The 24,086-nt window shown below is 31.4% G+C and overlaps 1 protein-coding gene across 3 annotated transcripts in view; it reads left to right on the top strand.

Moving 5' to 3' along the window:
- The window catches only part of LOC145191501 (uncharacterized), a 65,269-nt gene that overhangs the window by 33,564 nt on the left and 7,619 nt on the right, over nucleotides 1–24,086 (top strand). For all 3 annotated transcript variants that reach the window (XM_090073564.1, XM_090073563.1, XM_090073565.1), the window contains 39 exons: nucleotides 1,682–2,539; nucleotides 2,851–3,187; nucleotides 3,362–3,603; nucleotides 3,803–3,988; nucleotides 4,085–4,300; nucleotides 4,499–4,654; nucleotides 4,775–5,417; nucleotides 5,652–5,890; nucleotides 6,476–6,766; nucleotides 6,997–8,475; nucleotides 8,624–8,908; nucleotides 9,113–9,232; nucleotides 9,349–9,624; nucleotides 9,725–9,931; nucleotides 10,199–10,618; nucleotides 10,763–11,101; nucleotides 11,388–11,724; nucleotides 12,102–12,847; nucleotides 13,077–13,715; nucleotides 13,909–14,139; nucleotides 14,245–14,487; nucleotides 15,018–15,461; nucleotides 15,623–15,927; nucleotides 16,023–16,313; nucleotides 16,459–17,316; nucleotides 17,515–17,626; nucleotides 17,785–18,162; nucleotides 18,275–18,400; nucleotides 18,528–18,916; nucleotides 19,010–19,246; nucleotides 19,417–19,614; nucleotides 20,409–20,612; nucleotides 20,739–20,915; nucleotides 21,398–21,523; nucleotides 21,997–22,173; nucleotides 22,459–22,683; nucleotides 22,773–22,976; nucleotides 23,089–23,169; nucleotides 23,532–23,697. In XM_090073564.1, coding sequence (XP_089929690.1) covers nucleotides 1,682–2,539; nucleotides 2,851–3,187; nucleotides 3,362–3,603; nucleotides 3,803–3,988; nucleotides 4,085–4,300; nucleotides 4,499–4,654; nucleotides 4,775–5,417; nucleotides 5,652–5,890; nucleotides 6,476–6,766; nucleotides 6,997–8,475; nucleotides 8,624–8,908; nucleotides 9,113–9,232; nucleotides 9,349–9,624; nucleotides 9,725–9,931; nucleotides 10,199–10,618; nucleotides 10,763–11,101; nucleotides 11,388–11,724; nucleotides 12,102–12,847; nucleotides 13,077–13,715; nucleotides 13,909–14,139; nucleotides 14,245–14,487; nucleotides 15,018–15,461; nucleotides 15,623–15,927; nucleotides 16,023–16,313; nucleotides 16,459–17,316; nucleotides 17,515–17,626; nucleotides 17,785–18,162; nucleotides 18,275–18,400; nucleotides 18,528–18,916; nucleotides 19,010–19,246; nucleotides 19,417–19,614; nucleotides 20,409–20,612; nucleotides 20,739–20,915; nucleotides 21,398–21,523; nucleotides 21,997–22,173; nucleotides 22,459–22,683; nucleotides 22,773–22,976; nucleotides 23,089–23,169; nucleotides 23,532–23,697 — 13,188 coding nt within the window. The remainder of the gene's footprint in view (nucleotides 1–1,681; nucleotides 2,540–2,850; nucleotides 3,188–3,361; nucleotides 3,604–3,802; nucleotides 3,989–4,084; nucleotides 4,301–4,498; nucleotides 4,655–4,774; nucleotides 5,418–5,651; nucleotides 5,891–6,475; nucleotides 6,767–6,996; nucleotides 8,476–8,623; nucleotides 8,909–9,112; nucleotides 9,233–9,348; nucleotides 9,625–9,724; nucleotides 9,932–10,198; nucleotides 10,619–10,762; nucleotides 11,102–11,387; nucleotides 11,725–12,101; nucleotides 12,848–13,076; nucleotides 13,716–13,908; nucleotides 14,140–14,244; nucleotides 14,488–15,017; nucleotides 15,462–15,622; nucleotides 15,928–16,022; nucleotides 16,314–16,458; nucleotides 17,317–17,514; nucleotides 17,627–17,784; nucleotides 18,163–18,274; nucleotides 18,401–18,527; nucleotides 18,917–19,009; nucleotides 19,247–19,416; nucleotides 19,615–20,408; nucleotides 20,613–20,738; nucleotides 20,916–21,397; nucleotides 21,524–21,996; nucleotides 22,174–22,458; nucleotides 22,684–22,772; nucleotides 22,977–23,088; nucleotides 23,170–23,531; nucleotides 23,698–24,086) is intronic.

The raw sequence follows: 24,086 nt of genomic DNA, 5'->3' as shown, positions 1-24,086 counted from the left end.
GGTAGTAAAAGAGCATGTTAGTATGTATAATATCCTTTATTTTTAATGCTAAACAGCTAAATTGCATTGAGTCTACAAATTTTTGCTGTTTGCTCTAGGTATCTTGCATAAATACTCATTTTAAAGGCATTTTGTAGTCAGTTAAGGTAGCATATTTCTTTGAATAATATATCTGTACAGGTAATTATTCATTATTCCTTTCTTCTAGAACATAGACTCAACTTCGCAGTATGAGAAACAGCCCCAAATAATGATTTTTGCTCTACCATATTTAACAGTCTGTAATGTTACTGGGGCTTGTAAGTTGTTTACAATGATCTTCTGACTAATGAGTACCAGCAGAACCAAAAGGGATGATTTTGCTTTTTTCAGACCATAAGATATTGTATCATTTTATCAATGGCTAAATACTCTTTTCAACATGTCTTTTCAGAAGTGACACTCTCCAGCATTTCAAACTTTTTGGCTTGTACTGTCTTCTTATTGCCACAGTATTAGCAATCAAATTCAAATTTTATTTGATTTTGGTAAAAGTAATTTTTGGATTCTGTTTGGCTAAATTTAAGTTTTGATGTTGTCTCGCAGTTGTAATTTTCTAATTCTCTCCTTCTTCCTCTTGTTTCATATTTTCATTTGATGCATTGGCAGCCATTTACTTTGATGCATTGGCAGCCATTAACTTTGATGCATTGGCAGCCATTTACTTTGATGCATTGGCAGCCCTTCTAGGTGAATGTTCGAAAGTAGAATTCAGAGAAAAAAGATGAATTCAGAAGAATTTCTTTGTAGGTTCTACATTTTTTATTAAGATTTCTGATTAACAAACATTTTTTCCCTAGTGCAATTCTTTCCACAGCCCATGTTAAAAGTAAATTTTAAGTTTTTAAAAAAAGTATTTGTTTACAGCTGTATCAATAGCTGTCAAAGCACATAATATCATTAACTTTTAATTAACAAGAACAATGTGTTTGGGTATGGCAACCCCTTTTTTTTGAACTCTTAAAATAAATTTAAATAAAGTTTCAGTTTATGGAAATTTGTGGAATTGCTTTTAGAAATAAGTTCTTTAGTTGTTACCCCATACAGCTAGTTTCCAGTTTCTTTTGTGAATAATATTTTTCCAGTTTCTTCTTAAATTTTAGTAAAAAAAACAAACTAGAAAGTCTGTATATTTTCAATCACTGTATTTTTGAACACAGCTCTATCTTCTTTATCTGACAAATTTTTAAAAAGAAGTATTCGTTATGAGCCAAATCTGGCAAAGATATTTAAACGGATCATTTTTATTTCACTGAGTTTTGTTATTGATGTTGGAAACAAAGGAGCAGATTATTTTAATACTTTACTTTTACATGAGTATCAGTTGCAAATGATTATTTCTAAAAATAAATTTAATCACTAAATCACTTTTTTTTTTTTTTTTAAAACATTTTGAATCAAAAAAAAATAAAAAAATCAATGGACAAATCAAAATGAAATTTTTAGCTTGTTCTTATGAAAGCTTGTTCTCAAAATATTTCATGTATATTGATCACACAGCTGACTGACATATTTACCTTTTTATTTCTAACTTAGAACTTCTTTAAAAATTTTGGGTTCTTTAAAAATAATTCCTTAGAATTCTTTAATAATTTTTTAAGATAAAAATTGTGAGTTTTCGAATTGAATTTGTTTTTTTCAGTTTGTGAACGGTGTCACAGTGGTATGTATTGCCCGTATTTTAATGCAACTGCTCCTGAAGGTCCATGTGCTCCAGGTTTTTTTTGTAATATTGGATCTCCTAGTAAAACTCCACCTTTAAATAATCCATACTATGGACCATGCCCACTGGGAAGTTATTGTCCATTAAATACCACCAACCCTATACCATGCCCAAGAGGTAGCTATGGTAAAAAGACCCATCTTAAAACATTTCATGAGTGTTCCCTTTGTGATCCAGGATACTTTTGTGAAGGTGGTTTGAGTAATGTTTCTGGTGAATGTTGGGAAGGTTTTTATTGTAAGCTGGGGTCTAAGTTTCCCAATCCTTCTGAAGTAACAGAATCAGGTGGACCATGTCCAATTGGCCATTTTTGTCTCAAAGGCTCATCATTTCCTCTTGGTTGCCCAAAAGGAACTTACAATGATAGAATAAGTCAAAGCAAGTGCGAAGACTGCTGTAAAGGTTATTTTTGTTTGGAAAACTCAACAAAATGCGAGTATCAATGTCCTAAAGGTCATTATTGCCCTACCAATACTAAATATGCTGAAAATTTTCCATGTCCAATGGGCACTTACAATAATGCAACTGGAAAGACAAGTTTAAATGACTGTATACTGTGTGATCCAGGCAAATATTGTCCTTATGCTGGTGCAGAAAAACCATTTGGTTCTTGTGCCAAAGGGTGGTACTGTAGTAGAGGTGCTTGGTCACCAAAACCAGTTGACTTTGGAAATAACACAGATTCCTGTTTTTGGTTAAATATTAGCACCGGTGGGTTATGTAAAACGGGAGAGTTTTGTGAGGAAGGTTCCTTTAAACCAACACTTTGTCCACCAGGTATGTTTATAACTACATGTTTTATATCATTGATTATGGGTTATGAGTATAACTGGTTCTGCTTGCAGTATTACGATTTATCTTATATATTTTTTTACAAATGAAGTTCTTTCTTTTTTTACTTGGTTTTTTTTTTATTTCCTAAATACTAGCTTTAGTTTAAATATCTTTTACTAATATACAATCAATATAACATTTAATTAATACAGCATCATATGTAATTAATGATTTTAATGATTTAAATTTAATTAGAAAATTTTTTGTTCACATTCATCTTTTATTCTCATGTTCATATTAATCTTTATATCCAGGTAAATACTGTGAAAAAGATGAGCTGTCAAGCTACACTGGCCTTTGCAATCCAGGTTATTATTGTATTCAAGGAGCTAAGTTAAAAGAACCTATTGATAATATTACTGGTAGTATCTGTCCACAAGGGAAATATTGTCCAATTGGTTCATCCGCACCCATAAGTTGTCCATATGGAACTTTCTGTACTTCAATTGGAAATAAAGGAGTTGATGATTGTCTTCCTTGCACATCTGGATGGTATTGTGGAAGTCAAGGTCTTATTGAACCAAGCGGAAAGTGTTCTGAAGGGTTTTATTGCCCTGGAGGTCAAAATAGTAGTAGACCTTTTGAATACAGGTTAGATAACCTTTTTCTTTTGATATAAAGTTGAAATAATTTAACTCATTATTATTTTGCTAGAATTGTGATGTGAAAATATTTCTGTTTAAGTATATTAAAGTTATGTTTATAAAAGTTGTACTTATAAAAGAAATACTTATAAAAGAAAAGAAAAACACAAACTTAACTTAGATGCATGCCGGGTCATTATTGTCCAATTGGCTCTGCAAAACAACATCCTTGTTTACCTGGAAGTTATCAGGACCAGTTTGAGCAAGCAGCTTGTAAAAAGTGCTTAGCAGGTTTTTATTGCGATGGTTTTGTACTAAATGAAACAAGCTGTTCATATGAGGTTCAGTTTCCAAAACTTTGTCCTAAGGGCTATTATTGTTTGGCTGAAGCAATAACAGGAAAAGAAACAGGTTGTCCTGAAGGTAAGGCTTCAAGTTCGTATATATATTGTATGTATATAATATATATATATATATATATATATATATATATATATATATATATATATATATATATATATATATATATATATATATATATATATATATATATATATATAAATTAAATGATAAAGATTTTTTTGCTTGCTCAAATTTTGTCAAAGCATAATTATTAACTTAGGTACATACAGTAATCAAACTGGTCTTAAATTTGAGAAAGACTGTGAGGATTGTCCTGCTGGAAAGTTTTGTAGTGGTACTGGTAAATCTTCATGGAGTGGAGATTGTTCAGCTGGTTACTTTTGTAAGGGCAAGGCTTCCATCAATAATCCAAATGATGGAATAACCGGTGTTATTTGTCCAAAAGGTAGATGAAGAAATAATAAAAAAATTTAAGTAAATGCTTTTTATTAACAAATGAAGTTTGTTTGAGAAACTTTGCAGAAAAAAATTTTGTTCTTAGGATTTTTTTGTGAAGAAGGTACAGTAGAAATGAAAGCTTGTCCTCCAGGAAAATACAATCCTTCAGAGGGACGTCACAATGTTGAAGAATGTTTATCATGTGATCTTGGTAAATTTTGTGGTGAGTATAATATGACCACTACTTCTGGAAATTGTAGTGATGGGTATTATTGCAGGGGGAACAGCTCATCTCCAAAACCTACTGATATGGTATCAGGTGACTTATTATTATAGTTTGCAACTTTTTGTTGCACTTTATTTTCAATTTTTTATTTTTTTAAAATTTGTAATTTTTTATTTGAAAATGGTAACTAAAAAAAAAAAAAAAATAGCATAAAAAAAACTAAATTGAAAAAGTAAACACTTATAGAGACTAAAATGCTAAGAAAGAAATCACTTGAGTGTTTTGTTTCAGGTCATCCATGTCCTGCAGGATCTTTTTGTCAGTATGGGTTGCAGTTTCCATGTCCACCTGGCACATATATGAATGAAACAAATGCAAGGGAATGTTTTGAGTGTCCTGCTGGAAGTTTTTGTGTGAACAGATTTACCCCAGAACCATGCACACCAGGTTTTTTTTAATGGTTGCTTTTGTTGTATAAATTTAACCATATTTAAATGATATTTTAATAAAATAATAAATAATATTTGTTTAAATTTCAAAACAGTTAAAAGATAGAACTTCTTTTAGGTTTCTATTGTGAAAAAAATACTGGGTACAACAAAAAACCATGTCCAACAGGCACATTAAGCAACAACATTGGTCTTTCGTCAATTAGTGAATGTTTACAATGTCCTGCAGGTTATTTTTGTGCTGGAATTAATTCAACTGTTCCAACTGGAATTTGTGAAGCAGGTTTTTTTTGCTTAAAAGGGTCTGATTCAGCTACTCCATCTGGGGGTAATAAGGGAGTCGCTGGTATTTGTCCTACTGGCTCTTTCTGCCCAGCTGGTAATCTGTCCCCAGTCAAGTGTCCTACAGGAACATTCAATGCTCTTACTCATGCAAAAAGTGCAAGTGACTGTCAAAATTGTACTGCTGGATATTTTTGTAATGGAACTGGACTATCAAACCCAACTGGGGAGTGTGATGCTGGATACTTTTGCGAATATGGCTCTTCTATGAAAAACCCATCTATCACTCAAGGTGGTTATGGTTTGTGTCCTGCTGGCTATTATTGCCCTATAGGGACTGCAAAGCCATTAAAGTGTCCACCAGGTACTTACAATAACATTACTGGTCAGGCATCTTGCTTCATATGTCCTTCTGGATTTTTTTGTTGGGGACATGAAAAGTATACTGATTGTCCTAAAGGATATTTTTGTCCTGAAAAGTAAGAATTATAATAATGTCTTTACATATGATTTTGCATATCATACAAGATAGTTCATATGCTTTAATTTTGATATTACATAATTTATTCTTCAAAAGTTTGTTAAGTTGTGAGTAAAATAAGCATTAAAACCAAATTGATATTAAAATTTTTTTTTATTGCACGTTTGCAATTTTGTATTTACTATTTTTTTTTTTTTTGCTTTTCTTTGAAATTTATAAATAATTTGTTTAGCACAACATATGGAGAGCAGTACCCATGTCCTGAAGGCACATTTAAAAATTTCACAAGAGGTTCGACTGTAGATGACTGTAAGCTTTGTCCTTCAGGGATGTTTTGCAGAGGAATTGGTCTTTCAGAGCCTACTGGTACTTGTTTGGGTGGTTTCTATTGTTTAAGTGGCTCATGGACTGACAAGCCGTATGGAAATGAAACATTCAATCTCACTTTGAATTGTAAACCGAGAAATATTGGTGAATGATTTTATTTTACTTTTATACATTAGTATTTTAAAATATAATAAAAACTTTTAATTATGTTAGAATTTTATAAGTTACAAATTATAAGTGTAACAAAGTCAAAGTAACAAAGTAAAAGTTGGGACTTTGTTCCACACCTTGGACATTTATTTATTTTGATATTTATAGCGTGATATTTATATTGTTATTAAATTTGTTGTATCTTATTTTAATTTCATGGTAATAAATAATAACTGATAAATCAATTACTAACATATACAAGATATTTTGAAATTTCACCAAAAATTTTTTTAAAACCATTTTTTAGCTCTTCATTATTATTTACTTTTAATATGTTTTTGGGGAATTTTCTTGAGAAGAAAAAAATGCATTAAAAGCACTGTTATTTATTTACAATATTAATTAAAATGCAAAAAAAACAGCAGTTATTTAAAAAGAAATTTAGTTATAATAAAATAGAAATTTAAATTATAAAATTAAACAAGTTTTTACTTTAAACTTGTCTTTTTTATTTAAAATTGTATTGCTATCATGTGTTTCATACATCTATTATTCTTTTTTATATATATACAAATTTAGGGGGTATATGTAAAAGAGGAACCTATTGTCCACCAGGCTCAAGTGTGCCTATTTCTTGTGATCCTGGGTACTATTGTGATCAAAATGGTTTATCAGCAGTGTCAAATGTGTGTGCTGCTGGTTACTATTGTTTAGGAGGTTCAACTGAAGAGCGTCCATTTAAAAAGGCCTATGGTGATATTTGCCCACCTGGATTCTTCTGTGTTGCAAAGAGTACAACACCTTTGCCATGTGATAAAGGATTTTTTTCACCTGATTATGGGAATAAAAATATCTCTGCTTGCACTATTTGTAAGGAATATTTTAATTTTTTGGTTCATTTATATCATTATCAAACATTTATTCACTAAAAACGTTGGTAATTGAAAAATTCATCTTTTTATTAGTAATTTTGTTAATAGTATTAGTTTAATTATGCAATTATTATGCTTTTATATACTTTTAATATTTTTTTCGCCACTGTTTGGTGGTTTTATAATGGTAGCAAAAAATAGTCAGCATATTCCAGAAATTAATACTAGGTACTGCTGGAATGTATTGTGCTAACAGTGGGCTGGCTGAACCAACTGGTAATTGTTCAAGGGGTTATTACTGTCCTTCAGGATCAGTTACAGCAACAGAAGAAATCTGTGAACCAGGATATTTTTGTCCAGAACAAAGCAAGATTCAATATCCTTGTAGCGCTGGTTTCTATCAATCAAATTATGGAAAAGAAGTTTGCGAAGAATGCCCACCAGGATCTTATTGTCAGCCTGAAATTATTAGTGAAAAAAATGGTAGTCGTGGGGCAATAAAAGCAATTACATGTCCTAAAAAATATTATTGCCCAAAGAAAACTGGTTTTTATAATAATTTCCCATGTCAAATTGGTTTTTTTGGGAACGAATCTGGTTTATCTACAGACAAGCAATGCCATCCATGTACTCCTGGGTTCTATTGTGATAAAGAAGCACAAGATACTCCCACTAATAAATGTCATGCAGGGTTTTACTGCATTCATGGAGCAACAACTCCTGAACCCAAAAATATATCTGAAGGTGGTGAGCCATGTAGACAAGGATTTTATTGTGAAGAAGGAGAACAAGAGAAACCATGTCCCAAAGGAACATATGGAAATCAAATGCAGTTGAAAAGTAAAGAAGAATGTACAAGTTGTGATTTTGGAAAGTTTTGTAGTGAAGCTGGTTTATCCAGCCCTTCAGGTGACTGTCAAGAAGGATTTTTCTGTACAAGAGGTGCTGTTGAGTCTAACCCATTAAACAAATCATATGGTGATGTGTGTCCAGCAGGTCATTTTTGCCCATTAGGAACTTATGAACCTCAAGCTTGCCCCCCTGGAACATTTAACAACAACACACAAAGCTCCAAATTTCAAGAGTGTATGCCATGTACTGGTGGACATTATTGTAGCGGATCCAGAAATATTCAACCAACAGGTAAATGTGAAGAGGGGTATTACTGTATTAGTGGAGCATTTACTCCAACTCCTACATGGTCTTCAAAATTAATATTTAACATCTCAGATCTGTATAAATGCCCAATTTATTCTATAAATAATACTGGTGGGATATGCCCAGCAGGTACTTATTGCCCCCCTGGGTCTGTATATCCTACTTTGTGTGATCGTGGAAAGTATTGCGCTAATGAAAAGTTAGGAAAACCATCAGGAAATTGCACTGAGGGTTATATTTGTGATTTTAATTCCACTTCTCCAGAATCAGCAGAGTGTCGCAAAGGTAGATATTGTCCTCAAGGATCTCCTGTTGAAATTGAATGTCCTATTGGTACTTTTAACCCTTTTATGAAGCAATTTAAAGAAGAACATTGTAAAAACTGTACTTCTGGCTTCTATTGTCCTGAAAAAGGAATGTGGTATACATCCTTGAAATGTGCACCTGGTTTTTACTGTCCTCCTGGATCTACAAGAAGAAATGTTTATGCATGTGAGGTGGGCTCATATTGTCCTGAAGGTGTTGGAAGATCTATTCCTTGTTCTCCTGGTAAATGACAATCTATTATATGTATATGTGTATTTAATTATGTAATGAATGTTATGTATGTACCAAATTATGTATAATGTTATCTATCTAATTTATAGTAAAAAATATATCTATTTTAAAGATTAAATTTCAAATTAAAATAATTTAGGTACTTATCAAAACCAAACTGGTCAAAATGAATGTATTGAATGCCCAGAGGGATATTCATGTGACCCTATTGCTCAAAGAGTTCTTGGTGTAGTTATACCTGACCCTTGTATTCCTGGCTATTTTTGCCCAAAAGGCACTTTCACAGTAAAACAAAATCCTTGCCCAAGTGGTACTTACAGTAATACATCTGGTAATTCAAGAGAAGCTGATTGTAACAAGTGTGACCCAGGGTGTTACTGCAGTGGTTTAGGAAATACTTTTGTAACACAAAAGTGTGATGCAGGTTATTTTAATATCTAATAATTTTTACTGGCTATTTAAAATAGATGTTTTTATGCTTATTTTTATAATTTTTCTTATTTTTTTTTTTAATTTTATATATTTTTTTAAAATATAGTATTTCCTTTTTTTTTTTTTTTTTTTTATAAATAATTTAATTTTTGATGGATAAGCTTTATGGTAAAAAATTTATTTGAAAATTATTTAGGTTTCGTGTGTGTATTGGGTTCCAATACTCCCAAGCCAACTGATGGTATAGTGGGTAATTTATGTCCAATTGGTAAGTTTTGTCTGGTAGGCTCAATACAAGGTGAAGATTGCCCTGCAGGTAATTTTTAAGCTTAGGTCTTTATTTAAATGACTTTAAACTTTGATACAGTATAAATTTACTGTCCTGCAGTTTTAAACAATGTTGCTGTAAGGTAATCTTGTGGGAAATTTTAGGTACATTTGGTAGCTCAGTAGGCTTGCATACTGAGTCAAGTTGCACACCGTGTCCAGAAGGATGGTATTGCCCCTTGCCTGGATTGTCAAAAGAGTTTAAAAAGTGCAATCCAGGTCACTGGTGTATTGAACGTTCATATGAATCTAATCCTGTTAATAAAACGTATGGAAGTTTATGTCCAAAAGGTTATTATTGTCCTGAGGGAATTCCACTTGCATGTCCTCCTGGAACTTATCAATCAGCAACTGGAAGAACACGTTTTGAGGACTGCCAACGTGAGTTTTATGGTTTACAAAATTTTTTAGTACAATTAAAATAATTTCAATTTAAAGATATATACGGATAGAGCTCATTTTGTTCTTTAATTTTGTACAGTGTGTGATCCTGGTTATTTTTGCGGTACTACTGCTTTGCAAGCTGTGTCAGGAAAGTGTGATCCTGGTTTCTATTGCAGTGGTGGTGCTAATAAATCTAACCCAACTGATGGTCTCACTGGTAACATTTGTCCAATGGGTTCATTTTGTGAAGAAGGTTCAAAGTTGCCCCAGCCATGTCTTAACGGAACTTACACTAACTTTACAGGTAGTTTTGAACTCCAATTTTAATTTTACAACATTTTCAGCTTTATTGCAACATAAAGAGTATTTACAAAGTGTACACATGTAAAAACTTAGTATCTGAGCTAAAAGCTATTAGAATTACTACATTCATATTACTGGTGCTATTCTCTTTGCATCATTTTTTAAAGTCATTTAATATTAAAAAATACTTTTTAAAAGCAAGATTTGGCTGTTTTTTACTAATGTAAAAAAGTGGGCTAACATTAATGACTTTTACATTTTTTTGCAGCTTCAGCAAAATGTGAAATTTGTCCTGAGGGTTATTCATGTACAGGCCAAATTTTTCCTGATCTCTGTGAACAAGGATTTTACTGTTTAAAAGGAACTGGTTATAACAAAGTGCCTTGTCCAGAAGGAACTTACGGATCTCAAGTAGGTCTTAGTAGTTCTGCCCAGTGTACCAACTGTACTGCTGGGTCATATTGTGAAGGGGTTGGGTTATCAAAACCAACTGGTTTTTGTGAGCCAGGGTATTGGTGTCAAAATGGCGTAAATAAAAAAAATCCAAAGAATGATGATCATACTGGTTTTGGTGGAGAATGCTTTCTCGGACATGAATGCAAAGGAAATACTTCATTACCTTTACCTTGTCCTTCCGGGACATTTGCAAGTATACTGCGAACAACAATCTGTGAAAAATGTCCTGAAGGTGAGTTATTCTCATTATTTTGATTCTGTCTGAAATATATTTATTTTATTAACACTAATGTTACTCACTTTTTAGTCTTGACAACTTTTTAAAATTATCTATTGTGACTTTGATATCTTTGAATACATTATTTGAATATTCTAGGAAAGTATTGTAATGGAAGTACTATAACTCCATTTGATTGCCCTATGGGTCATTATTGCTTGATGGGTACTCAGTATGCAACACAATACAAATGCCCCCCTGGTACTTTTAATAATAACACAGGATCAACAAGCATAAATGCTTGTTTGCTTTGTCCACCTGGGCAGTATTGTGAAGGATTTGGTCGTGTTGTTCCTAATGGTTGGTGTTCAGGTGGTTACTTTTGTAAAGGAGGGGCAATGTCCGAGAAGCCAGGAGATCTGGGTATTAGTAATGGTACAGATTCTACATGCTTTTCATCACAACTATGTGTGTGTCCAGATATAAACCAGACTAAAGGCATGTTTATTTTGTTTGTTTAGGTGATTGTGGTTGCTTTTAACTATGAAAGATTTATTTATGCAAAGTTGATTTATCTGGTTATTATTCCAAGTTACAGGCCTTCAAAATATTTTAAAATATTTAGGACTTTTCTTAGTTTACTTTAAACTTTTAACATTTTACCCAATGTTATTGTTAAATAAACACTCTGGAAACGAGATATTTTTTTAAAGTTGTTTTCTTCACAAAACAAGTTTTCTTGAGAAAATTTTATGAAATTTGATCCTTTTATCACATTATTTAGGTAGCATATGCCCAGCTGGTTATTTCTGTCCTCCTGGTACCCCAATCCCGATTCTATGTACTCGAGGAATGTACTGTGAAAACCAAGGGCTTACATATCCCACTAATAACTGCTCAGCTGGATTTTACTGTACTGAAGGTTCAGTATCTCCTACTCAATTTGAGTGTCTTGTTGGTTATTTTTGTGAGAGCGGGACTAAATACCCTACTCCTTGTGAACCTGGAACATTTTCAAACAGTACCAAAAATAAACAAAAGAGTGACTGCCAAAGATGCCCACCTGGATTTTACTGTGACAGTACTAAGCAAGATCAACCTGCTGGTAAATGTGCAGCAAAGTGAGTTAACTTTTCAGGTTTAGTTTTTTCAATGTCAGCTGCTTATTTAGGAATCAAATGAACTTTGGACCAGAAGTTTAAGTGATAACTGAATTTATTGATATGTATTTAGATTTACAAGTAAAAAATAAAATTTGAATTTAAAATAAAATATAAGTTTAAAAAATTAAATTCATTGATGGTATAAAAATGTAAAGTATTCAAGACATAATAAATATTCACTTTTAATATTTATATGATATTTATATGATATTTATGGAAAATAAGCTTCAAATATAAATGGTAATTCTAACAGTAACATTATTCATAATAAATCTTTTTGAATGTTAAAGAGTTGAAAATAGTTCAAATAATTTTATGATTTGGTATTGATCAAGGTATTACTGTCCTGGTGGTCAATCTTCATCCAGACCTATAGGGTTTGAATGCTTGGCTGGTCACTATTGTCTTGAAGGATCTGAGGCTCCTGCACCATGTTTGAATGGTACGTATCAAAATCAGACAGCACAAGATAATTGCTTACCATGTCCAGAGGGTTTTTATTGTAATCACGAAGATAATGCAGCTGTTTCACCTCAGTTATGTCCTATGGGTCATTTTTGTCCAAAAAACACAGCCTACAAATATGATTTTCCTTGTCCTAAAGGCACTTTTGGTAATGAAAGAGGCTATGCAAAAATTGAGCAGTGTTCTTTGTGTTCAGAAGGGAAGTACTGCGCTTATCCTGGCATTTCAATACCAACTGGTGAGTGCAAAGAAGGCTTCTTCTGTTTTAATGGCTCCCAAGTTGCTCAACCTATAAAACATATCCCAGCTACTGGTTGGATTTTTGATTTCTACAATGATATTTGTCCACAAGGTTACTTCTGTCCAAATGGGTCTTCTACTCCTAAGCCGTGTCCTCGTGGATATTTTTCTGATGATATTGGGCTAAAAAAACTTATTGACTGTCAACCTTGTCCAGCTGGCAAATACTGCAATGGTACAGGAATAGAAGCTCTAGTTAATCCGCCTAACTGCTCTGTAGGCTTTGTATGTGTTCTTGGTTCTGATTCTCCTACTCCAACAGGAGTTGATGTTTCAAGAGGATATCCATGTCCACCTGGCTTCTATTGCCCAGAAGGTTTGCTTTAAAGGAATATTATTTGAATTTAGGGTTTTTTATTTGAATTGAAAACCTACATTTAATTTTAATCATTAAATAAAACAAATAAAATTATATATATATATATATATATATATATATATATATATATATATATATATATATATATATATATATATATATATATACACACACATATATATACACACATATATATATATATACACACATAACACATGTTCATTAGGTACATTAAAAGAGCTAAGTTGTCCACCAGGAACTTACCAATCTCTACCACAACAAGGAAATTGTCTTACTTGTAAAGCAGGTTCCATGTGTTTAGATTATAATATGACAAATCCTGTCAGCTGTAAGCCAGGTTTTTATTGCCCAGGTGGAAGACCATTACTATGCCCTGCTGGAACATTCAGTTCAGAATTAGGTTTGACATCTGTGGATGGTTGTAAAGAATGTCCTCCAGGTGAATATTGTATGGGTGGTCAATCAAAGCCTGATGGAAAATGTAGTGCTGGATATATATGTGCAGGAGGTTCTAACAGTCCTGCTCCAGATATAAGTAATCCAAAATTTCCTAAAAATGGGCCATGTCCTGTAGGTAGATATTGTAGAGCAGGTACTGCTTTTGCTGAGCAATGTCCAGCAGGGTTTTACAGAAACACAACAGGGGCAACTAAGGTAGGAGATTGTTATTCTTGTACACCTGGTTGGTATTGTGAAGAGGATGGTCTTGAAAAACCAACAGCAAAGTGTGGTGCTGGTTGGTTTTGTCCAGAAGGTCAACAGAAATCTCACCCAGATAATTACACATGTAATCCTGGATATTATTGTCCTGAAGGATCAGCTGCTCCGCTGGAATGTGAAACTGGTAAATTATTTTTTTTAGTTTTTAAAAATAGGTTTTGTTTATGTGGCATAATGAGTTACACTTTTGTATTTTAAAACCATTTTTAACCATTTAAAACCAAGTTTGTTGTTTTTTTTTTACATTCAGCATAGACACAATATCAGTAGAATAGATTGCTAAAATAATTATTAAAAAAAAACAAAATTTATGCTAGGCACTTACCAGCTTGCATCAAAACAGTCTTTTTGTGAAGTTTGTCCTCCTGGATATTTCTGTGAGAATGCTGTAGCAAAACTTCAAAAATGTCCACCTCGATACTTTTGTACTGAAAGAACTAAAGTTCCTTTTCTCTGTCCAAATGGTACTTATAGTTATGATAATGAGACTGGGCTGGAAAAAGATACTGATTGCCGACCATGCATTGCTGGTCATTTTTGCATTATGGGTAAGTCTTTTTTTTCTTTTCCTTTATAAAGTTGTTTGCAATGTTGACTATTTGGGTTTGTATTGCATGCTAATCTATCCTTATAAAACTTGCTTTGTAATTAAGGTACAATAAGGGAAAAATGTGCTGCTGGTTACTTGTGTCAATCTGGAAGTCCGTCTCCAACACCTAAAACTCCTTTGTCAGGACCTAATATAAAAGCAGGTCCATGTCCTCCTGGTTTCTTCTGTCCTTATGGAGCAGTTATTCCTGAACCCTGCCCTGAAGGAACATTTAAATCTTCTTATGGGGGCTATGGAAACATTTCTGATTGTTGGCCTTGTCCTGCAGGTCAACAGTGTTTTGGAGGTTAAAATTTTTTTTTTTTGTTTTACAATTTATGCTTTTCCCTCCCCCCTCCTTTTCTTGAAAGATGAAGTCATTGCCCTAGTTCAACAGTGTAACATCTCTAAATTAGTCATTTTGAGGTGCAATCATTCTGAGCAATAAGGGAGGATGTTTCCTGTGCAACACTGCAATATATCAAAATAATTTATTTTCCATTGCTTTTTAACTTATCTTTAACTATGGTTCTTTGATTGAAAGGCATATTCTTTGGGTTTTAAAACTTTAAAGTCATTTTCAAAATGTCTGGTTTTTAGATGTTACACGCTTGAACTGGGGCAGTGAAATGGTCTCTGATTTCAGGTCAATAGTATCCCCCGAGACACTATTGCCCTGAAATCAGAGACTTCTCAAATGGCTAGGGCAACTTACTGCTGTTTCCATGCAACTTTATTAAAATCATTTTTATTTCATTTCTTCATTTTTGTCTTCAAAAAAAAGGAAAACACAGATGGTTTATCTTATCTATATTGAGTATTGATTTTTAAATGTAGGAAATTCAACCATTCTACTTTGTCCTTTGGGTAAATATTGTGAGGAAGGTCGGCCTCCAACTAATTGTCCTATTAACTATTACCAAAACAATGTTGGAAGTAAATCACTGCAAGATTGTTTACCATGTCCTGCAGGTTTTTATTGCAACATCCCTGGTATGTCTAACTTTTCTTCTAGTGAATGTCCAATTGGATATTATTGCTTAGAAGGGCAATCTCCTATGTATTGCCCTGCAGGAACTAGAAGAATTAAACCAGGTGCTAAGAATGCCTCAGATTGCACACCATGCCCAGCTAAATTCTACTGTCCATTTGGACATGAAAATATTTATGGAACTCCATGTACCTCTGGATTTTTCTGTAAAGAAGGATCAAAAGTTCAGTCAAAGTGTCTTGGGGGATTTTATTGCCCTGAAATGACTGGTGATCCTTTACTTTGTCCAGGTAAATTTCACAAGTATATAAAAATATTACATTATATATTACATTAAATTATTTACTTTATTAAATTTTTACAATTTTGAAGTGATTTAACATTTAGTTTTATCTCTTAGAATTTAAATTTCTACATTTAATCTTTTATAATAATACCTTTTATTCTTCAGGTGGTTTTTACTGTTCTAATGGAACAGACATTCCAATAATCTGTGAGTTTCCTCACTATTGCCCTCCAGGAAGTTCTTCTCCTCAAATATGCAACTTAGGCTACAAAGCAGTAGCGATTTCTGGTAATCGCACATCTCATGATCTTGCTTGCATGATATGCCCTGCTGGCTTCTATGGCAATGATATATCCCGGTTAAGTTGTAGAGAATGTCCTGAAGGTTACATATGTCCTCAAGGAACAGAGGATCCCTACAAGCATGTTTGTCCTAAAGGTTTTTACTGTCCAAAAGCTTCAGCTGAAGGGGTTTGACTTCTTAACATTAACATAAAATGAATGTATAAAAAGATTTTTAGTTGTGTTTTTTTTTTGTATAAAAATAATTTTTCTTGTTTTTATAGATACCTTGTCAACCTGGTATGTATGGTAATCAAACAAGAGCCAGTAAATCAAGTGACTGCCTGCCATGTCCAGTGAACACATTTAATCATTTAAAAGGTATGGAAGCCTGTCGCCCTTGTGGTAGCAGCTCAATAAGTATAGAAGGTCAACTAAAGTGTAAATGCAAAGGGCTGCATCGTTCATTTCAAGTTTCAGATGGGTCTTGTGTGTGTGAAAGTGGCTATGTTTATTATGATATTTCTGACATAAAGTTGGTGGAAGGAAACAGCGATAAATCTTGTCAACCATTGGTAAAATTTTAAAAAGAATGCTTTGTGTCTTTTTTAATATCTTTAAAAGCTTCTTGATTTTTTCATCATTTAACAAAATGACAAATTGAAAATTTTTATGAATTGCTATTTTAGTTAAATTAGTTTATTTGCCACTTTTCTGCAGGTTGCTAATCGATGCCAAGATGGAATGATGAGAGATTCTAACACATTACAATGCGTTGATTTAAGTTTGATCAGTTCAGAATACTGTCTTCCTTCTTGTGGACCTGAAGGTGGTGAGTTCAATGTCACAGGTGGAAGATGCACCTGTAATAGCTATGTTATGCTAAAGCAAATCTGCAATGCTTCATGCCTGGCTAACTCTCCAGTAGTTAAAGTTCAGCGTCAAGTATCAGGTGTTCTTTATATGGTTATTAACACTCCTGATTCAGAGAAATCGACATTGGTTCCACTTTATAATGAATATGGAATAAATGATTTTGATTATGTTCTAAGAAATGTAGAATTTGTTGAATTTCAAAACGAAGGCAGCTTTGGTTTCTTACCAGCAACTACTGAAGAAGTGTTAAGTTTTTTACAAGATCTTAGAGTGAATACAAGTCTTTCTAGATATAAGCGGAGTATGGATGATATGTTTACTTCACAAGGTATGCGCAGTATACGATCCCCTGTTGTATGTGTCAATGTTGGTCAAGCAGTCTTTTTCAAAATCAGTATCAACCAATTAAATCGATCATCAAGTCATTATCCACAGTATAACAAAAATCATCTTTTTAATACTAACCCTGGGTTTGACTATGGACAGTTTCGTCAACTAAACTTGCTTATTCAGACCACAAACTTAAATATAAATTCATTTTTGAATGTATTTGCTGAACCTGGAACCTATGTTTTTTATGACAACGCAGAAAATAGAAGAGAAACCATTGTTTATGTTCCAGAAAGAGGATCATACTGCCCAGATAGAATGGATGCTTCTGCACCATTAGTTTTAACAAAATTTGGAATTGGTGTAAAAATGGTAAGAAATAGAGCTGGAATAGTTAAGAGATGTATATACAGAACATGCATGACAGATTATTTCATTTAATATATTATACTGTTCTATAGTGCATTACACCATATGTTTTATAAAAGAAAAATAATTTTGCTTTTAAATTTTTTTTTTTAATCCAGTTAATAACTGAGACAAAAACTAATTTTTGAACATTTTTTTCAGGTTTTAAATGAATCAACAAATTGGGAATCAATATGGATTATAATTGGACTCATGTTCGTTATCACTGTTATTTTGGTGATTCTTGCAATTTTGTGGAGACCGAGGGCTCTTGGTAAAATTTTCAGATTCAACTTATGAGCTTTGTGACAGTTTATTTTTATTTTTTTGATAATGGTAGTTATCATTATCATCATTATTTTTGATGTTATCAATAACATTGTTATTATATATCAATAGTATTGTTATTCATTTTGTTTTTTTGTATTACAGGGATTTTTCCAATATCGTTTTTGCTTCCAAAGTATAAATCACTCGGTGCACCTTTACCAGTAGTTCCAATACCTGATGTTAATGATGCTCCAGATGGGTATTCAGTGGACACACCTCATGTTTTATATAATGAATTTTCTTTTCCTGCTCAAACTGGGCTTCTGGAAAATTTCAATGTTCGCACTTTATATGATAAATTAGAAGATCAAACTTTACATATTTCTTCTCAGCTAGCAAACCATCAAACTGACTTGCAAGGATTTTATGATAGAATTAGTCAGCAGACTGAGGGGCTGAAAAAAATGCTAGATAACTTTGATGCTTCTGCTATAAAAATTGGAAAAGAAAATAAGCTTGATGAAGCTGGACAATTTAGAGGTATTATATAGTTTATATTATATATATATACATATTGCATGTGTTTCTTTTTTGTTTTTAAAAAAAAAAATTTAAAAGATCAAATTATTCATCCAAAAGTATTCTTTTAAAGATGTGTCTCATGATGGCTCAAAAAATCCATTAAGTACTGCTACAAGACAGGCAGATCTTATAAAATCACTACAGGCATTACTTGATAAATATAATGGAAATATCAGACCAAATCCTGGTGTTAAAGGTAGTTTACATTAACAAGTTGATAATTGTAGAGCTTGATATACAATACTTAATACTTTTACTTTTGGCAGAGTGAATGATCTTAGTAAATGCAACCACACAAAATTTAGATCATTTTTTATTTTTAGGCAGTTTGTGGGGTGGAGCTGTAGATGTTGCAAAAGATGCTTCTTTACCAATCAGTAAGAACCCATTGCTATATCAAGATCAAATCCTAGGGTTTCCACTCCATCAAAATGCTGAGTTAATTAGTTCTGATCTCTTACCCACTGTTAACATGGATCGTTTAGAAGGTAAGTCTTCTAGAGGTTTATCTTGGGATGTTGGAGTATTAAATGATCCCTCAATGAATAATGCAATTAATATAAAGAAAAAGGATGGTTCCCCAATGAATATTCAGTTTTCTGCTGGAGATTATACCAGCCTCATCAACACAATGATGGCTGAAAAAATGACATTGGAGAATGCTTTGCAAGATGAAGAAAACAAGAAAATGAATGACTTTAGTGATTTTAAGGTAATTTTGATTTGATATTTATTTAGTTATTATATGAAAGCCTTTTTCAGATTTAATTATCCATACATTTGTGTTTGTTTTTCACTCAATTAGAATGCAGAGCGTAAAGACATTGTGCAAAAGATGGCCATGCGGTTAGCACAACAATTGGCTGGAAGTGTTTCTCCTGTTGAAATGCAAGCTATTATAGATCAACATAATGAAGAACTTTTGCAGTTTGAAGCAAAATTCAATGAAGAGAAAGAAAAGCAAAAAGATATTTTGTTGAATGAGTTGAGAGAAAACAGAGAAAAGAAATTAAATGCATTGCAATGGAATCATCAGCAGCTAGTAGGGTTTCTTTAAGATGACATTTTTTACTTTGCAAACTGTGAAGAACAAGAAATTTATTTTCAATAAACCATACAAAGTCATGTATTAAAATTTTAAGATCTTCAGTTTTATGGTTTTAAAATATTTTGTTAGTATTCAAGATCAACATTTATGATTTAAATTTTTAGGCAATCAAGTACAATATTAAACTTGCTGATCTTGACACCTCAGCTAATATTGCTTTAAATCTTGCCTCACAACAGAATGTGTTTGAAATAGCTGCGTTAAGTGATTCTGAAATGATCTCAGGAGCTGAAGCTAGTCGTGAAACTTTAGAAGGACAAGAATATGCGAATCAGATGAGCAGATGTTTTATGAAGCAGATGGTAATTTTTAATTTTTTTTTTTTTTTTATCTTTATGTTAAATAATTAAAATAATTTTTTTTTTAAATTTATTGTTTGAATTTTGTTAAAGTAATTTATTTTAATCAAGTTAATTTTTTTTATAATGAAACAGAAAATGACACATGTTTTGTATGAAAATTTGTTTCATCTCAGCAGGCTTTTGTAAGAAAATGACACATGTTTTGTGTGAAAATCTGTTTTACCTCAGCAGGCTTTTGTAAGCAAAACATCTCTAAATAAAGTATTAATGGTTTCTCTGAATGACCTGCTATTTAAAAAATGGGGAAAAAATGTGCACTAATGTATGCTGTAAACGTTTCCACTAAACCAAATATTACGTTGTTGTAAGAAAATTTATCACATAGTTTGTTTGAATAGAGCGCAATTTACATTGCTCATCGATGGAACATTTTAGAATTTAACCCTTTGCACTTTGTTGTTGCTGTATTTGTGACATTAAAATGCAAACATCAAATCCACTGTTGCAACTACGGGGACAAGATTGTTTTACTGACTCAGCGCTCTTAACTGTTAGGTCTCTTGCAACTGGAGTTATTGGTATACTCTATGAGTTACTAGGCTGGAGTGCAAAGGGTTAAAAAAAGATATTTCAGTTGTGTTTCAATCTTAGTTATAGATTAGTTGCCTTTTTTTTTTTTTGACTTGTAGTTTTTTTTTTTAATTTTATTTATCTTAATTTTCTTTTTATTGCCTTATTTTTCCCTTTTTAAAATTACTTTTTTTCAATGCTACTGTAATTCATTCTTTAACTAGGATTCTTTAGTTGCAAATAAATCTATTTTTGCTGATGAGGCGCAAAAATTAATTGATCAAGAGAATACACTAAATGCAAAGCTGTTAAAAGACATGGAAATGCAAAAAGCCAATCAGTTAGCCACATTTAATGAAAAATTACTCAGAAGAAAACAAGCAAAGTTGAAAGAGCTTCAAGAAAAACACGACAAAGAAAATGCTCTGGTAATTCTTTCTAAATTATATTTCAAATAGTTATACATAGGACAAAAGATTTTCATTACAAAATTGTGTTTTGTTTTTTTTTTATATTAAATGTTGCGCTAGAAGTTTTTTGTTATTTTATGGCAGGCAATCAAAGAAGGAAAAGATTTAGAAGCGCTCGCTAAACAACAGGGCTTAGAAAGAGAGATTCTTGAGAATCAATTTGCAGCTGAACAATCTGAGCAAACTGCTGAGGTTATCAAAAAACTTAACAAGGAGTATAAAGTTGCAGTTCGTAAAGGTCATCAAAACTTCTTAAATGAGGTAAAGATTTTTTTTTTTGTGTGTTGTATAAATTATATTAAATAACTTTGTTACCTTCTTCTTAGATAATAAAAAAAGAGTTTGTTTTTTTTAAATAATTTATAACTTTTTTTTGTTTTTTTACTTCATAAGCATCCAAGTCATCTATTAATATAATTATTATTTATTAATAAAATTAATTTATTGATAAAGTTAATGTAATTTGATTTTAAAAGGTATTTAAAAAAAAAAAAGAAGCCATTTTGATTAATTTCTTATTTAATTTGTTAACATTGTGTTAAGTAGCGTAAGGAAGAAAACTAAGTAAAAACAAAATCATAAGAGAAGCCTTTTTTTAAATTACATAATGAAATGCGATAAATTTATGACTAATTTTTATGTCTTGTCACTAGCAGATTATGTCATGGTGTATTGTTTTTGCTATGTAAGTTGTTGTTTTGTATTTAAAATTATTTTTCAACTTTCCTGCTTCCATTTTTTAGTTAGCCAAAGATAAAAACATGGATAAAGAAACTGCTCAAGCACTAATTGATCAACTTCGAAGAGATAATGGTGAAATTATGGATAAGCTAGAAAAAACAAAACAAAAGAACATAGAGGACTTGCAGGTCTAAAACTTATATTTTGAATTTTAAGTAATATAATCTCTATAATTCACCATCTAGCAGGAGATTTTGTCAGAATATTTATGGCTCCCAAGCTTTCTAAATAAGAGACCACAGGGAATTTAATTACAAGAAAGATACTAAGAACAAATCTAAAAGTGAAGGATAGCAAATAGCTAGCAATAATTTGTTTTGAACTATTTATCATGGTGTTTAACACCAAATATTTATGTATGATATTTTATATTACATGTAATATGTTTTATAGCTTAAGTGATGATTGTTTTCATAAGATAATTGGTAAAAGTATGAAAAAAGGCATCAAAATGTTTTATGTCAATAAATTTTATGGAAAGATATTTCTTGAAGATTGTCATAGTAATGTAGTGTTAAAATGATAGCATTTTATTCTTTTTTTCATGATTAATGAAATAATTCTAAACGGATTTATAAGTTGAATTTAATTTGAAATTCAGGCTAAATTAAATGCTCGGAAACAACGTCGCCTTCAAGAAATAAAGCACAACCAAGAATTGGAGACATCTCACAGATTACTTTCTGAGCAAAGTGCTCTTGCCTCTCAAAGCTATCTATTAAATGTAGATGGAATCAATATTCCAAGTGTTACAAAGGGAGAATCTGAAGAGGAAAAGGTACAAAATTTTACTAAATTTTAACAAAATTTGTTAAAATTTGCACATAAAACTCTGAAACTTGCACATAAAACTCACTTTATATTTATTTTCAGTAACTAGTTTAAAGTTTTTCCATGCTTAATAAATTAACTATTTGCAAACCTTCTTTCTTTTGTTTTCAAATTTAAGTTATTAGAATTTGCAAATTGTTTATTTCACGCCTTTAAGTTAAAACTCTGGATGTAGTTTAAAGCTAAATCTTTAAACTCCAGTATATTTCTTCGATAAAAAATCAATTTTTAGGCTTTATTAAGAGAGCAGCAACGTGCCCTAGAAGAAATTAAAGAAAGGCATCAAGAGGAAACAGAGTTAACTGAAGATCGGTTATCAAAGGAACAAAAAGAAGCACAGGAAAAAGCAATGTTACAATTTGAAGACTATCAAGATCGTTTGATCCGAGAAACAAAGAACAAGCAAGCAGCAGAAGTGAATGCCAGAAGTCACCTTTCTTCAGAAGAGATGCAACAAGTGATTTTTTTTCTCCTGTGTTTTTTTTTTTTAACAAATCTTTTTTTTTTACTTGATTAAAAAGTTTGTAATTAATTTTGCATTCATAGCTACTTGCCACTCACGAACAACAGCTTGAGAACCTTCGGCAAGCTCTTGAGGAAGACAAGGCTAAGCAAAGCAAATCATTGCAGGAAAAATTAGAAGAGAAAAGAAAAGCTAGACTTGATGCTTTGAGAAAAAAGCAAGAAAATCAGTTAGCAAGGGAGATGTTAGAACAAAAAAAAGAATTAGCTGATACGGAACGAAAAGCAGTAATAAAATTTTTAGCAGTAAAATATGAATACTTATTTTAATGTTGTCATAAATTTTAGAGATTTATTTTGTGATTTTCTTGCAATTTAAAGCTGCTCTTATTGGTGATAGGTAATGGATGCCGAACGTCAGGCAATCTTAGATGCAATTAGAGATAATGGAAGCGATGCTGTTGAATTTATAATTAAAAAAGTTAGAAATTGTTTCAATTTTATATTTTTGTTTTTATAAAAAAAAGTTAAGTTTTCTTTCAAAATTTAGTATTTTCTTTTAGAAATATTAAGAAAATTCTTTGGTCAATGTTACTAATGAAATATTTTAGATAATAATAATAATAAATACTAATAATAATGATAATAATAATAATAATATTAATAATAATAATAATATTAATAATATTAATAATAATAATAATAATAATAATAATAATAATAATAATAATAATAATAATAATAATAATAATAATAATAATAATAATAATAATAATAAATAGCATTAAAACAAATTTGTATCTGTATTTTACTATATGATTTTAAATTTTGGTATCTTTTTAGGTGCTGGATTTTCGACACACCAAAGAAATGGCACAGCTAGATACACTATTTGCTGAAGAGCGTCGAATCAAAGTGGATGAATTGCTGGAAAAGCTCGGCGATAAACACTCAAATGAAGTTGATGAACTTACTTCAAAGCATGAAAATGAACTCAAAGAGTTAGAAAGTGCGTTTTTTGCTGTTTGCTTTTTTTTTTCATCAAATTTAAATTAATAAACTTGAAAAACTTTTTGATACATTTATCATAAATATCTATAAATATAACCCAGCTTAAATTACTATAAAACTAATTTAGACTTTAAAAATGTATTTAGTAATTAGTTAAATGTTAGTTATTGATATAATTATTCATGTGCATTATTTAGTTTATAGTTCTCTCTAATAATACTCTATTGTTTCTTCATACATTTTGAACAAGTTTAAATGTGGACTGCTCATAGCAATTTTTTTTTTATTAAAGATATCTTCAGATGACAGATTATTAAAGATATCTTCAGATGACAGATTATTGTTCTATTAGATTTTTTTTTTTCAAATGAGATAATTGTTTGTTAT

Source organism: Hydra viridissima, unplaced genomic scaffold (genome assembly GCF_058129835.1).
Source record: "Hydra viridissima isolate aposymbiotic clone 2 unplaced genomic scaffold, HvirCarnegie_v1 scaffold_16, whole genome shotgun sequence".
Taxonomy (NCBI): Eukaryota; Metazoa; Cnidaria; class Hydrozoa; order Anthoathecata; family Hydridae; genus Hydra; species Hydra viridissima.
This window is presented reverse-complemented; position numbering and strand designations above follow the sequence as displayed.